This window comes from Aulonocara stuartgranti, assembly GCF_965226115.1.
Source record: "Aulonocara stuartgranti genome assembly, chromosome: 23".
NCBI classification, from domain to species: domain Eukaryota; kingdom Metazoa; phylum Chordata; class Actinopteri; order Cichliformes; family Cichlidae; genus Aulonocara; species Aulonocara stuartgranti.
This window is the reverse complement of record NC_138958.1, coordinates 11,278,524-11,292,499: the sequence shown is the minus strand read 5'-3', so window position 1 is coordinate 11,292,499 and position 13,976 is coordinate 11,278,524. Positions and strand designations below refer to the sequence as shown.

The following is a 13,976-nucleotide window of genomic DNA, read 5'->3' as shown; positions in this document are numbered from 1 at the left end:
TCATTTCTGTGATACGAAGAATGCGCACACGCCCCGGCTAGCACCCCATCCTCACTAGCTGCGTGTGCTACATCTAACAGATGTAAGTAGTTAAAACAGCGAGTGAGGTTTCCTTCTGTGTTTTTAGAGGCCATCTGAATCAAATCATATCTTAAAAAACTCATTTCAGCTGCTCGAATCGTGTTTTTCTTTCTTCCTCAATCGTCAAACTCCATTCAGAAGTCCAGCGTAACAAACTGCTATAAAAACAACAGCGTTTTTTTTTTCTTTGTTGAGTGCAAAGGCGCGTGGGAATGTTATCCGGTCGTTAAGTGATGACGCGACGAATCCTACTTCCAGGCCTAAAGTAGTCTGCGTTTAATATGGCTTTTGTGTTGTTAACATGTTTAATGTTTTGTATTTTCTTCTATTTAATCTCAAAAAGCTCCTAAAACAGTCAGTGATCACTGTTGACCTCCCTCGGCTTTTATTACCGCTAATCATTTATTTAAGCTCAGTTTTTAAAACCTTAGGATGTAACTACAGCCCAGCCCATGCAGCAGTATATGAATGACTAACCTCGTATTGTGGATGGATTATCTCAGTTGTTCTCCTGGCTGAAGTTCGGTCCTTTTACAGCATCCTGCCATGCGATTACATTTGTTCCTGACCACCGAGAACACTCACGGTAACTTTTATCGAGTGGAAAAAAAGTTAGCTTGTTTATATTATGCTAACATAGCTGTGTTGCTAATGGTCACGTAGCACATCATTATATACCAGCTAGCCAAACTTCAGTAACCCTACAAACGTCACTGCTGTTTAGTTTTCTGTCTTCATTTATGTTGGAAGTGATAACAGAGCTGTACGTTTTAATTTGTTTCCAAAACCCCGCAGTCAGGACATGCTATATTGTATTTAGATAGAAGCTAGCGAGCTAACTTCCTGCTAACTTCTAACTCCGTTAAATGTCATAAATTCCGTTTTCATGGATGCCTGGATGTTAAACTCAATTGTTACACCTGGTAGAGCAGAACGCTGATCATTTTATTAAAGATGAAAGACTTTAGACAGTTTTTCAACTCTCAGTAATGCCACAGTGATCGTTTGATATATGGACCTGCAGCGGAGTTTAGACCCAGACACGGCTAGTGACGTCAGACTTAACGACCGGATAGAGACGGACAGATTTACATCCCCGGTCTCCAAAAAACCCAGTTTCAACATCGCTGAAAGGTGTTTTATTTTGTTAAATAATAACTACGGGAAATAAAGATCACAGTGATTTAGTGATCATTAAAATGTGTTCAGAATTTGCAAACTGATGATGATTCAGTTCATAAATCACGGCACGCTGCTATCAGACTACGGCACAGAAATAAGAACAAATCAGTGGCGTAAGAACAGTCAGCTGCTTAGACTCGTGTAAACTGCCTTTAAAACACATGTTGTGTAGATCACAGGACACCGACGGGAGCTGTGGCTGTAGATAACAGTGGGCACGCTGCAAGATAACAGTTTAACGCCAGTAAATCTTTCAGCGATTGTCTGAACTCGTGTTTTTCTGGAGGTCACTGCCGTGTTCCCAGTTTTTGCAGTCATTACAGTATCATCATAACCTACAGAAACCACGGCCAAATCTGCCAGAACGATAAGACTCAGTACATGTGATAAACAGGGATTATGCCTTGGCTGCACTTCTCTAATCATAATCATCATCACCGATGGTAGGTCGAAAATAATTTTCCTTCCCTTCGTCTCATTCACACACGTTCACAAAGGCCTTTGTTGAAAGCGGCGCCAAACTGCGATTCTGGAGCGAGCAGATACCGAGTCTTCTGCCAGAGCTCTAATCAAGGCAAATGTTGAACAACTGGCACGGCTAGCAGGGCTTTTCAATAATTTCCTTTACTCGCTTTCTAAATGCGGGGAGGTAGAAATGAGAGCGGAGGACAAGTACGAGCGATTATTGGTAGGCACAGAAATTTAGCGTAACCGCCCCTGTCACACTGCAGAAGTAACAGAAACTTTGACACTCGAATATAAAATGAGATTTTACTGGAGCAACCTTGATTTGAAAGTATGTGAATAAAAGTTTCCTTACTTCTCTTTTGAGTTCGAAGCTATTACTCCCATCATGCCGCCACCCCCGGTGATCAAAGGAGCGGTGGGTAGGAGAGAGAAATTGAGAAAGGATTAACGACTAACAAGCGGATAGGAGGGAGGGCAGGACGGCGCTGCGCGAAGGAACGGATGACTGCGGGTTAGAGACAAAGACAGCGAAATACCAGAGAAACTCTGATTTTCTTTGTGCTTTTGATTTTGACAGTTAGGCAGTATAAAAGTATTTTTGAGCAAATATCTTATCAGTGTTGCTTTCAACAACAGGGAACAACATCTCTCTGCTCTCTCTCCTCTGCGCTCCCTCCTCGGTCGTATTTCGTTTTTGTGGTCACCTCTTTAATCCCCTCTCCTTTTTTTTTTTTTATTAGCCTTGTCCTCCCTCTCATCTTCGCCCCCTCTTTTGTCTCATGTCCTCTCTTCTCCTCCCACTTTCTTTCCTTTTTTTCCCCTTTTTTAGCATACATACTGTAAAAATCACTCTCCTCTCCCTTCTTCTCATTGTTACGCTGTAATTGGAGCTGGAAGCCCGGAGACAAGCAGCTCAGTGTTCGTCAGGCTGACAGGCAGGCCTGTTGGCTTCTATTAAGGTTTAATAAGTGAGCAGGATTGGAGAAGAGAAGGAGCCGAGATGAGGAAGGAGCGCGCGAGCAGTAGTTTCTGCTGTCACCCCAAGGATGCGGGGAAACCTGCCTGCTGTCACAAAAACGCACACTTCCCAATCGCTCTGCTTTCTGCGTGCTCTCTTTATCATCGTAATCCTTTTCCAGCTTATTCCCACTGGCTGAAGATTTCCTCTCGATGTCAAGCATCCAAGAAAGACATAAGTGGGGGATAAAAGAAGCTGGCAAAAAACAATTAACATATCTAAGTGTCCATGTCAAAGAGAGAGAGAGCAAGAGGGTTGGGGTGCCGTGATTGCTGTGACACACACACACACTCGTACAGCAATAATAAACACACTTGTCAGAAACGTGCCCCTGCATGAAGCTGACAGCAGCATTATTGCAGCCATGCAGAATTTAATCTAAAGTGTCACACAGCAAGCCTGGACCACAGCCGAGGTACACGTTAAAGAAGCATCTGAAACCTCTGCATCCGAGTGCGCTGCGAACAATTCCAGATGTTGTGAGCGTGGGAGAGGAGATTTGTGGCGGTTATTGGCTCGTTCTGAATTTTTCTGCGGTCGCAGAACTTCATTTTCGTTTACAAACTCATCAGGACTCGAGGGATTATTAAAGAAAAATCCAACCCTAGATACGTGCAATACCTGACTTTTCAAACTCCTCAAGCCTCTGTGTGTGTGTGTAGGAGTAGAGCAGAGGGAATATGGTAGTAACTTCCTGCCTCTGTGTCGCATCTGTGCCTCAAAAATGTCTATTTTCCTGAAGAGAGGAATAATAATGTAACTAAAGCTGACAAGCTCTCCGAGCTGAATATCGGCCAAAAACATGGAAATAAATACAGCAATAATCAGCCTGTGTTTAGGCTGCGCGACCAAAGATGCCAACAATATGTTCAAGGAGAGAAGAAGTCCCAGTGAACAAACGCCAAATTCAGTCCAAACATGGAAGAGCATGGGTGCTTAAATGAATACACAAAGACTGTGCTGGTTAGCCTGCGTAACCACGAGCTGGCTGTGTTTTGATATGCTCTGAGAGCTCAATTATGAGCTGCCATCTGTGTTCAGAGCAATTTTGAGATATTAGGCAATCAACTTTTTACATCCCATTGGGCAAAATCCTAAATAAGCCTAAATACACGGTCAAATAAACACTTTCCAATGCATAGCATGAACCACATGTGAAGACCTGCTGCAGGAGAACAAACTTATTCTTTTTTCCATACGTGTTAATATTCAGAGGCTGTGATGAAGTGATTGGGGAACAAAATGGGAACGTGGGGAGGAGGGATTGTTGAATCAACCAAAAGCAGAAATGAAAGACAAATACAGATCGCATTACGCTCTAAGGCTGACACGATCCCGCTGATCTCGGCTTATTGAGGAACATTTGTGTGATGCTGAACCGAACTGAACTGTGTGTGTGTCACATAATTAGCAGGCTGTAACTAAAGCCTGTGTCCACGTGTTTCACTGAGCTCAGCGGATTGGTGATAAAGCACTAATTAATGATGAAAAGGACATTGATTGACCAACAAGGCCACCTGATTAATGGCAGGATTCGATCGATGGAAATTGCAAACTTGTGAGTGTATGAGCTCACATCAATGGCGTCCGCAATCTATTGTCCAAGCTCTAACATTTAATTGTTAGTGACAAGGGATGGATGAATGATTAAGTGCAGTTGTACCCATTGTCACCTCAGCTCTGTGGGATGCAGTCATGCTTTAAGGCAGAGACGTCAAACTCGTTTTACATCGTAGGCCACACGCAGCCCGCTCAATGAAACTCCCATTTCAAAAAACATTTCTATCATTTAATGACAGAATAATCTATTAACCTAATTACTTTGGTGTAGCATGAACGGCCGTGTTCAAAGTCCTTATCAGTAAAAAGAAATGTGTAATACAATTAGAAGTCCAAAATTTATGACTCCCTTCACGTTTTCCAAAGCTGTCCAGAGGAGCTTTATTGGAGTCTCTGCTAGGCCAATTCTGGCCCCAGGACCTGATGTTTGACACCCCTGCTTTAAGTAGGATGGGTGGTGTGAGGAGGTGGCAGCTGCTCCAACGCTGCTGGCTGTGGCTAAACCAAGCCTCCTCCTTGAGCCTGGCTCTGCTGGAGGTTTCTTCCTATTAAAAGGGAGTTTTTTCTTCCACTATCGCCAAAGCGCTCGCTCATACGGGGTCGTATGATTGTTGGCACAGACAGACAGAGTGAAGGGCAGGATGGAAATGTGAGCTGTAATTTTCCTGTTATTGGGTCAAAATACGCAAAAATATTTTGTCTGCCTCACATGAGCTTTTTGTTAAATAGCAAATATGGACACATCAAACTAAGACGGAGAGCCTGATAAATATAACAGCTATCAGCATTTCCTCACAAAGGAGAAGAGCTTCAAGTTGGCAGAAAGTTTTTTCCATTGTTAATTCAGTTTTTAATGCTCAGTGATCGTAAAATGTTCTCAAGACGTGGCTGAACCCAAAGAGTTTGAGGATTTTGTTGGCAGAAAAGTAAATAAGCTGCAAGTAAAGTCCAGTGAGTTCCACAAAAGGTCAAAGCCGAAGTATTACAACACCTAACACTGAAATTATCTGAGAAAAACTAAGTGGTTTTTCAATGAATTTATTCCTTGAATGAGAAATTATTAATATTTTTGTTATAAAACACGAAGCCGTTATTTAATTATTATTAAACCCATTTGTCTTCAAATTTGACATTTTTTAATAAAGTTAAGAATATGCTAATACCTAACAAATTCAAATAACAGCTGTGCTCACTATTACACCCCATTATTCACAGGTTAAATTACCCACATCCTGTAAGCACTGACGCAGCAGCGTGCGCCATACAAAACCGCACAACTTTATGAAGTTACTTCAAGATGAAGCTGCAGATTTGTCTGCTGGAGACGGCGTCCTTGTTTTTATCCAGCCCTTTCACACAGGAAGTAAAAGTCAGGGTGTCGTCTAATATTATTTTTAATTTAATTTGGAGTTTTGTCATTGTCTGCCTGCTTGTTACGGCTTCAGTGATGTTTGCAGGCTAAACTGGTAAATGTTTATTGGATATTTGTGGCATTTATGGGAAATTTCTTGAGGGGAAAGCGTAATTTTTCTTTTTAAACTCAGTTTATTTTGATTGTGGTTTCCTCTTCGGGGCTGTTGATACACCTGCTGTGTGTTTTTCTGATTACAGATGCTTGGTTGTGATCATTAAAAAAAATGTTCTGATGGTAAAGTCGTGGCTTCGTGTTCCTGTCGAGTCCCAGCAGAGAGAGATTGGCTTCAGGGGGGTCCGTATTTACAGCGGATACAATCTGCCCTCGGAAAAGTCTCATTTAAGCTGAAAATAGAGCTTCTGTTTACCTGAACGTTTTACTGCCTGTGCGTGATAAGACACTGGTTCGTGCTTCCCGGCTTGTGGGGCGTGATGTCTCATTTTATATATTGTCGATAGATTTCCTACACAGGTTTTTATATATGTATGCGAGTTGGCCACAGTGTCAGGTTGTCTTGAGCGAAAGACCCAAAGATCAGCTAAATTTGTGAGTCACTGCTGTCGGTGTTGAGTTAAACAGTTTGTGTGTCAGCTCAATGTCCAGTCTACAAATGGCCAGATGTCTCCACGCAGGATTTCTTGGTGCTGCGTTTGGTTGGACAAAAAGTTCAGAATCATTTTTAGGCGAGTAAAGAGTCAAAGTTTTTACCCCTTTTAATCCAGCCGAGAGTGGCGTGGCCGTTCGGCCGCCTCTCACAGCGTCTTAGCTCCCTTTCCCCTGCTTTAATGCCAATGTGTAGCCTAACACCAAACGAGACAAAGCCACGGGCCACTTTAATTAAGCACCAGGCTGTCTCGTGCTGGAGTGTTTGAACCACAACCGGCACCATTAAAAATGAATATCTCTGTTAATAAAAGTATGTTTGTTTAAAAACACAACAGTCCCGTTTTCCTCGTGTTCATTATTCCTCCCGTTCTCTGCCCCGCTTTGTGCTCAACAACAGTGAGTAAGTGGCTCCCACTGTCTATTAATGATATCCATTTATTTTCTCTTAGAAAGGATTTATTTTGCTGTCCTTGTGGAGACATTCCTCCCTCTGCTACTACTGGAGCTGTAATTTAACAACTATTACGAGTGTTTGTCTAAGGCCCCAAATGTTCAAGTATGCTTTAGGCCACGATGCTCTCTCCTCTAACACCCTCTTTTTTGCCTTCATCTGCTTCCCTTGGCACGCACGTGCTCTCATTGTATTCATTTGGTGCTTGTCCCAAGAGCTTACGCAGCAAAGAATGACTCCTTTTCTGGCATTTTTCTAATTGATCCATGGCAGCCCAGGCTGTGGTCTTGCTGTTTTCATATCTTCAATAATTCATAAACAGTTCTGTCTGAGGGACTTCATCTCTTGTACTCACTTAAAAAAAAAAAAAAACCCAAGATACAGAAAGTTGTGTTTCGCAGATGAGCTGTTCTTTATCTATAAACATGATGCCTCGCGTTCACTCGCGCAAGAAATCATCTTGCTGTATGGATGCAACAGAGAAAACGAATGTATGCATACGTTGGGCTAACACTTACAGGGTGTTTCTGTTTCAAAATAGTTTAAAGTCAGACTAGCTACAGCACACATGTAACGTCAACGGCACCTGGACTGTGTAAGAGATTTTCATCGTATGGAAGCTTGAAGTTATTACTCGCCATTAACGGCAGAGTTGGCATCTCTCTCTGTAAAGCTAATGTTGTGAAACATGTTAGCTTTGAGAGCTATTCTCAATCAGGAAGACAGTTATTAGAGCTATTAAAATCACCATCCACTTTACATAATGAAGGCAATTAGCCACAGCTACCTTGGCTGGAAAGCATATGACAATTACCACCCACAGAGAGGAGATGGAAAATAGGTCACTCTGTCTGGCCGTTTGCAAACTCCCACGCACTTTGTGCAGGAAATACTGATGCTTTTTGCGTGTTTTCACCAGTTGACTGAAGTTTTTTTTCTTTCTCTCTCTGTTAGGAATTCTGCTCCAAGAGAGTTTCATGGAGGAGCCCGATGGCCTCGTGTCCGTAAACCTCTTAGTGGTGTCTGCTGTTTCAGCTTTTGCAACAGGAGCCGTCCTTTCTGGTCTCACCGTCTGCTGGATCATGAGTCACCGGCACCGCCACTCTCGCGGCTCCGGAGCCGGCGGCGCCCGGCGCAAAGGCGACAAAGAGCAAAGCATGCTGGGACAAGGCCGCAGCGGGTCGGTGATGAGCGTGACGAGAACCAGCGGCGGGGAGCGGCGCTGTTCACAGGCGGACAACCCCTTCGTCACGCCCAACGGCTGGCCTAAAGGAGAGATGGACCCCGGCTTGCTGCCCACGCCCGAGCAGACCCCCCTGCAGCAGAAACGGGGTGTACGTCTCCCGGACACCGAGTGGGACCAGAGTCAGACCTTCCTCACTGCCGTTGGGACTCCCTGCCCTAACAACTCCGTCATCTACCTGAGCTCCAAGTTCCTGCACGGTGGTGGAGGCGGCGGTGGTATGGTCCGGATAGATGACCCAGGAGAGGTGGTGCTGCCTCCACACACAGAACGCCATCGCTACCTGATCCTCGCCACGCAGAGAGGGGAGCACGGTAGCAATCGCCCCACCGGTGCGCTAAGGAACTCAGCAGGAGAATACATCTACCCTGCCACGCCGCAGGACTCCCCCGACCGACGGAGGGTGGTGTCCGCTCCCACTCCCCACATGGACTACGGGGAGCCTCGCTGGAGTCATGAGGCGCTCAACTACAACAGCAACAATGGCGCACCCTATCACCCTCAGCGCCAGGGCCTCATCAGGCCAGACATGCACGGGCCCCGAGGGCTGGGAGAACTGGCTGACTTCAGCCATCTTCTAGGAAAGAGCGTGGGCGAGCGCAACCCCAGTGGCCAGTGAGGCGACGCAGACGAGCCCTGACGCCAACCCCTTCCCTCCAACAGCAAACTGGAATCAAACAACCCTCAGATTCACTGTCCCGGTCCAACCTTACCCTGTCTGTCCTCTCTCACTGTCATTCAATGTTCAGACATCACTCAGCTGACTAAAGAGAGGGACAAAGAGAGAGAGCTGACAAAGAGGAGACAACTCTCTGTACATCTCCGTTCCTCCGTTCGTAATCCGAGGTGCACGCCTCGGCTCTGTTGGTGGATCCAACCGCAGAGCGTGACTTTGACTCCACGGGACGACCGGCGAGCTAAAAAGAGGGGTGCGGAGAACGAAGGCTCTTCATAGAAGGACAGTGTGGAGATTAAAAAAACAAACAAATAAAATGACAATTTGGCTTGCAGCACCAAATGTGAAAGGTCTCCCTCCACCATTCTGTTCACTGTTTTAACACCACGGATCTTCTTTAAGTGTGAAATCACGTTTCTGCTTTGGTTTGTTGATGCCGGTGGCGTCCAGCAGACAACCATGTGCTTTTCTTTGGACTCGAACTGATGTCGCTGTCAAAGGGCCGCGACTCTCAGCCAATCACGCTGTGTGTATGTGCGAATACGTGTGGCCACGACAACCCCAGCCAGCGTCCTGTCTTAACTGTGAAGTACACCTGTATAATGACGATGGTAATAACATTGTTTTCTTTTTATAACCAATCACAGAGAGACAGACGGATTTTTATCAAGTGTCTACTTGAGGCTCTTTGTGTTCACCAATCGGAGGTTTGGATGGTTGGTTGATCGGTGGCTAGTGAGGAGGTCGGACTCGCTCTGTGAAAGTAAAAAAAAGAGCAATAATGAGCAAGATATATATAAGGATAAAGATAAAGCCAATTTAATTTGATATTTTTATATCAGCATTTTCTCAGCAAGGAAAACCGAAGCTTCGAGACGTCGGAAAGGCTCTGGGAAAAAGGAACAGTATCTCCACTCCACCCCCCTCCCTTGCTGCCTCTCAGTATGCCTGGGTCTGTCTGACCTGACCCGAGGCCTCCCCGGGCTCCGCAGTTCATTTGAAGGAGGGAATGTGAGCTCTGACTGTCTGCCCGGCCGCTTGGGAGCTCCATTCAGCCTCTTCTGTCCGACACTGAGACTCTTTGTGCCCCAGAGGCGGGAGGAGACTGCGGCAACAAATAACCGTTAAGAGTCAAGGACCTAGCCCACCGACATAGCCCGGCGGAATATCAATGAGGAGGACAGCAGCTCCATCCGTCACGAGAGACACAGCGACTGGGCCCGGGCATCTCTCGCGCCTCACGCACACTAGCGATTCACTGGTTTGCCGGGACAGGGAGGAGCTGAGGGGCTGAAGCTGGGGCTGAGGCCAGAGTAGGGGCACTGCTCGCTGTTCACAATGGTCATCCCTTGTGGCTCTGTCCCTTTCTTGCTCTCAGTGTGTTTCCCAACAATAGCAGGATAAAGAAAACAGACGGGCATGGGTATATTGGGGTGTGGAGTTACTCTTTCACTGCGTTGTCTGATCTTTTGATGTTTCCTATTTTCATCAGCTCTCATCTGTCCTCGATTCAAACGTAGATAGCTTCATCTGGGTCATACGTTCGTAAAGGTGGTGTTTTTATGAGTGTGTGAGTCTCTTAGGGCTTGTATACATGAATGTGTTACTCATATTGAGTGCAACAAAACAGCTTTGATCAACATTACTCTCATTCTCGCCCTGCTTTTCTTTTCTCTGTTGAACCATTAATGACCGTCTAACACTCACAAATGCATGTTAACAATGTCAGAGCCCTGCGTGGGAGCGCTGTATGCTATAGAATACGTTTAAACCATTATACCGCGCACAAAGAAGCGAGTTAAAATGGACGAGCTAGGTTTTCCGCTTTAAATTATAGATGCTATCAACATACACAAGACACACATCTTTTGGTCCTGACACCAAACGACCCTTTTTCTATTCAGATCAGTGGTTTTTCCATCAAAGCGGGACGCATGCCCGCCCAGAAACTTTAAGCTACCTTATAGGACCTCCAGGGTTACAACAGCTCGTCATTGGGGCAGTACTCTCTGATGTACTGTCATTGTGCCCTGGAGGTTTGTAGCTTACAGAGACCAGTCCAGCACCTCAGTTTCATACCTTAATGCAGCAGTCCAATAAAACTATTAATCAACACGAATGTCTTTGAACTGTGGAAGAAGCTGCAGCACCTGGAGAGAAACCCACACAGGCACAGGAAGAACAAGCACGCAAGCTAGATCCAAAAAATGCTTTTCATTTCACTTTGATTTAACAGTTTGGTATTTCTTATATTAAACTCCAGAAGAGAAGGTCTTGTGATTAGACCCGAGGAGGTAGACTGCACTTGTGGAGACAGAAAAGCTTTTTCTTTGTACCCACACCTTTCAGCTCTCTGAGGATTTATGGCACCATTTCCAAAGATTTTCAGTTTGTTTTCTGCCTTAAAACCTTCGATCGATCTCACTGCAGGGGTCGTTTGCATGTTCTGACTGTGCCTTACTCCAGGTTCTCTGGCTTTTTCTCAAATGCATATGTTTTAGTTTGACTGGTGATTCTAGTGTGTCTGTGACTGTTTGTCTGCCTGTGTGCGTGAGCCCAGCCTCTCACCTGAAGTCAGCTCCATTCTCACGTCTGGCATCGTACATCGTCAGTTTCTGCTGCAGCTTCTTGCATTTTTTCACCTTTTTTCTTTTACAAAATAAGTAATAAACTTAGTTCGAGCGCATAGAAACACATGCAGGCATATTTTGAACAAGAACCGTGTGATCCAAGAAGCGTAAACAGAAGCATAAATCTGACCCGACACTCGATACCACCTGACAGTGTTCAGCTCCGCAGACACATTTCTGTTGAGGTTTAATACCCAGCCCTAACAAATGTACAGCCAGGCTTGACGTAATATATGAGACAGGCCAGTGAAAGAGATTTACGAAGACAAGGACAGAGGAGGAGGTCAAGCAGGCAAACGTGATGTTACTGCATTACCGCCTCGCCACCACATTAAAGCAGTGTATTCTTTACACATTCCACCCTGAAACAGGTCATTAGTACTGAGGATAGGAAGCTCTCCACCAGCCAGGACGCCGCTCGTCTCTCTCCCACCGCCGGGTCTGCGTGTGTGTGCCCACGAGGCCTCTCTGTCTCGCTCGGCGTGCCCAGCGAGGCGTCTCCTCGCTCCGCATCTCCTCCGGTTTTTTCGCTAAACATGCTTGATTAGGCAAAGTACATTCCCGGCCCTCTAATGGCCTGATGAGCCCCTGAGAAGATTACTGCAGACACATCAGCCCTGAGAGGGAGGCGCTGTTCAACCAGCTCCGCTAACCACCAGCAGATCACACACACACACACACTCGCGTGCAAACGCACAAAAAGGACCTTTAACCAAATTTGGGGCACAATTGAATTAGGATCCGCTCTGACTGGTGTACATGTTACTTTACTGACTGCATAATTTGATTACCTTAGTTCAACATTACACCGGAGCTAAAAAATTCACGTGGACCTCATGAGTGCTCTGTTTATTAAAGCCATCATCCTCCCCTTTCTTTGCATACTTCATGTCATTCCCGTTCCTCCTCACCGAGCAGCTGCACTTCTTCTCCTTTTCTTTAAACCCTTTGATTGTTAGCAGACTCTGCCAGCCCAGCTCTCATTGCACTTGTCACTATTAAAGGTTAGCTGGTTAATTTAATGATTCAGTAACAGAAACAGAAATCAAAGTACCCTCCACTTTATTTCATATTAAATCCTTGATGCGTAACAGTTTTTAGACATTTCCGTAAGCTCTCATGTGGCAAATTGCTTTCTTTTTCCTATAAGGGCTTTTGTTTTGTTTTATTTAAATGTAGCGTATACTGCCTCCAGTCCTGCAAACACACACACACACACACATTCTTCCTCTTTATCTCTGCTCTGCACGAATCAACACACACATAAAATTTCCATCTCTGTCTTTGTGACCCAGCCAGTCTGTGATTTTATTTATTAAGATGTGTGTGCGCGCACTCGCTGAAGAGACCATACCTTTGTGTGTTGGGGTTGTTTGTGCCGTGTGGCCCAGTCACGTGATGCCCCCCAGCCAGTAACTGCCATTTTGCCCCACGGTGCTCCAGTGCGCTGTCCGTGCTTTATGCCCCAGAAAAGGTCCAGGAAGGAGGCTAACTCGCTTGAAATCCAGCGATGCACGGGGATGTGGTGAAACGGCCAACATGCGAGAAGAAAAAGCACAAACGGCAAAAACAAAATCAATGTTTGCATTTTTGTAAAGTTGTAGATGTATCTAGTCGGCGCTGACCATTTTTGTCATGTTTGCTTTTTTCTATTGTTTGTTTCTGTGGTAGATACTTGGTTTTAAGATTTCTATGGAATATTACTGTATATGATTTCAATTCTCTGATGTGCCCGATTTGATGATGACAATGAACCCGATGACTATCATGACGAGCAGTACTGTGAGCAGCACCCAGGTGTTGCGTCCTGTTTGGATCTGAATGTGAATGTGAATCGGAAGAAGAAGAGGAGGCAGAGCGAATTAACCACAAAGACCGAGCTTTGGGAGGAGGCCGTTCTCCTCCAAAGCGAAGGAGTCCTGCAGCTCTCACCGGAGACCGGCCCGAGGCCTCGGGGGCGGGCTGTCATCGGATGACAACACATGTCCCTGCTACGTGTACATAACCTTGATGCTTACATGTAATTTAAGTGCAGTAGCTGCATGACGGCAAAGCCTCCGTGTGTGTACAGAAGTAGCGACGTGTGAATTTGTACAGTACATGCAAGTGTGTGTGCGCTTGTGTCCGCGAAGAAACCTGTCCGTCGTCACGCCAAAAGCAACACGTGCATGCACCCTACGACAACTGCGCAGGACACACAAACACAAAGGCCACACTCATACGACCACACAGACATGCTCCAGCAGTTGTTCGCCATGTCGCCACATTGTCCCGAGCTCTGCCTGTCACTCCGCATGGAGACTTTACTCTGTGTCAACTTTCTTATTCTAATAAACCACTCAGACATGGACTTCACATCGAGTTGTGATCATTGATTACGGCGTTCTAATTATTTTCGCTCCATCGCTGATCATATTTGCTTACATAAAAACAAAAGCCTGATACCCCGATACAAGGAAAAAGTGTTTTTAGAGCATGTATACGATGCAGTGTGTTGTGTATATGAAACAAAGCGAGCTGATAGCAGCAGCTGTCACAATAATGTAGTGAAAGTAGAGAAGTAGTCGAGGGTAAAACTGAACCAGAGCGGATGCATTTAATTAGATTCCACAGCTGGAGTCACATTTCTGCGCTAATATTATTTTTT

At 45.4% G+C, this 13,976-nt stretch overlaps 1 protein-coding gene across 6 annotated transcripts in view; it reads left to right on the top strand.

Moving 5' to 3' along the window:
- The window catches only part of sema6bb (sema domain, transmembrane domain (TM), and cytoplasmic domain, (semaphorin) 6Bb), a 136,557-nt gene extending 122,873 nt beyond the window's left edge, over window positions 1-13,684 (top strand). For all 6 annotated transcript variants that reach the window (XM_082523143.1, XM_082523147.1, XM_082523146.1 and 3 more), the window contains exon 17: window positions 7,735-13,684. In XM_082523143.1, coding sequence (XP_082379269.1) covers window positions 7,735-8,642 — 908 coding nt within the window. In that variant the 3' untranslated portion in view covers window positions 8,643-13,684. The remainder of the gene's footprint in view (window positions 1-7,734) is intronic.
- Window positions 13,685-13,976: the final 292 nt, after the last annotated feature.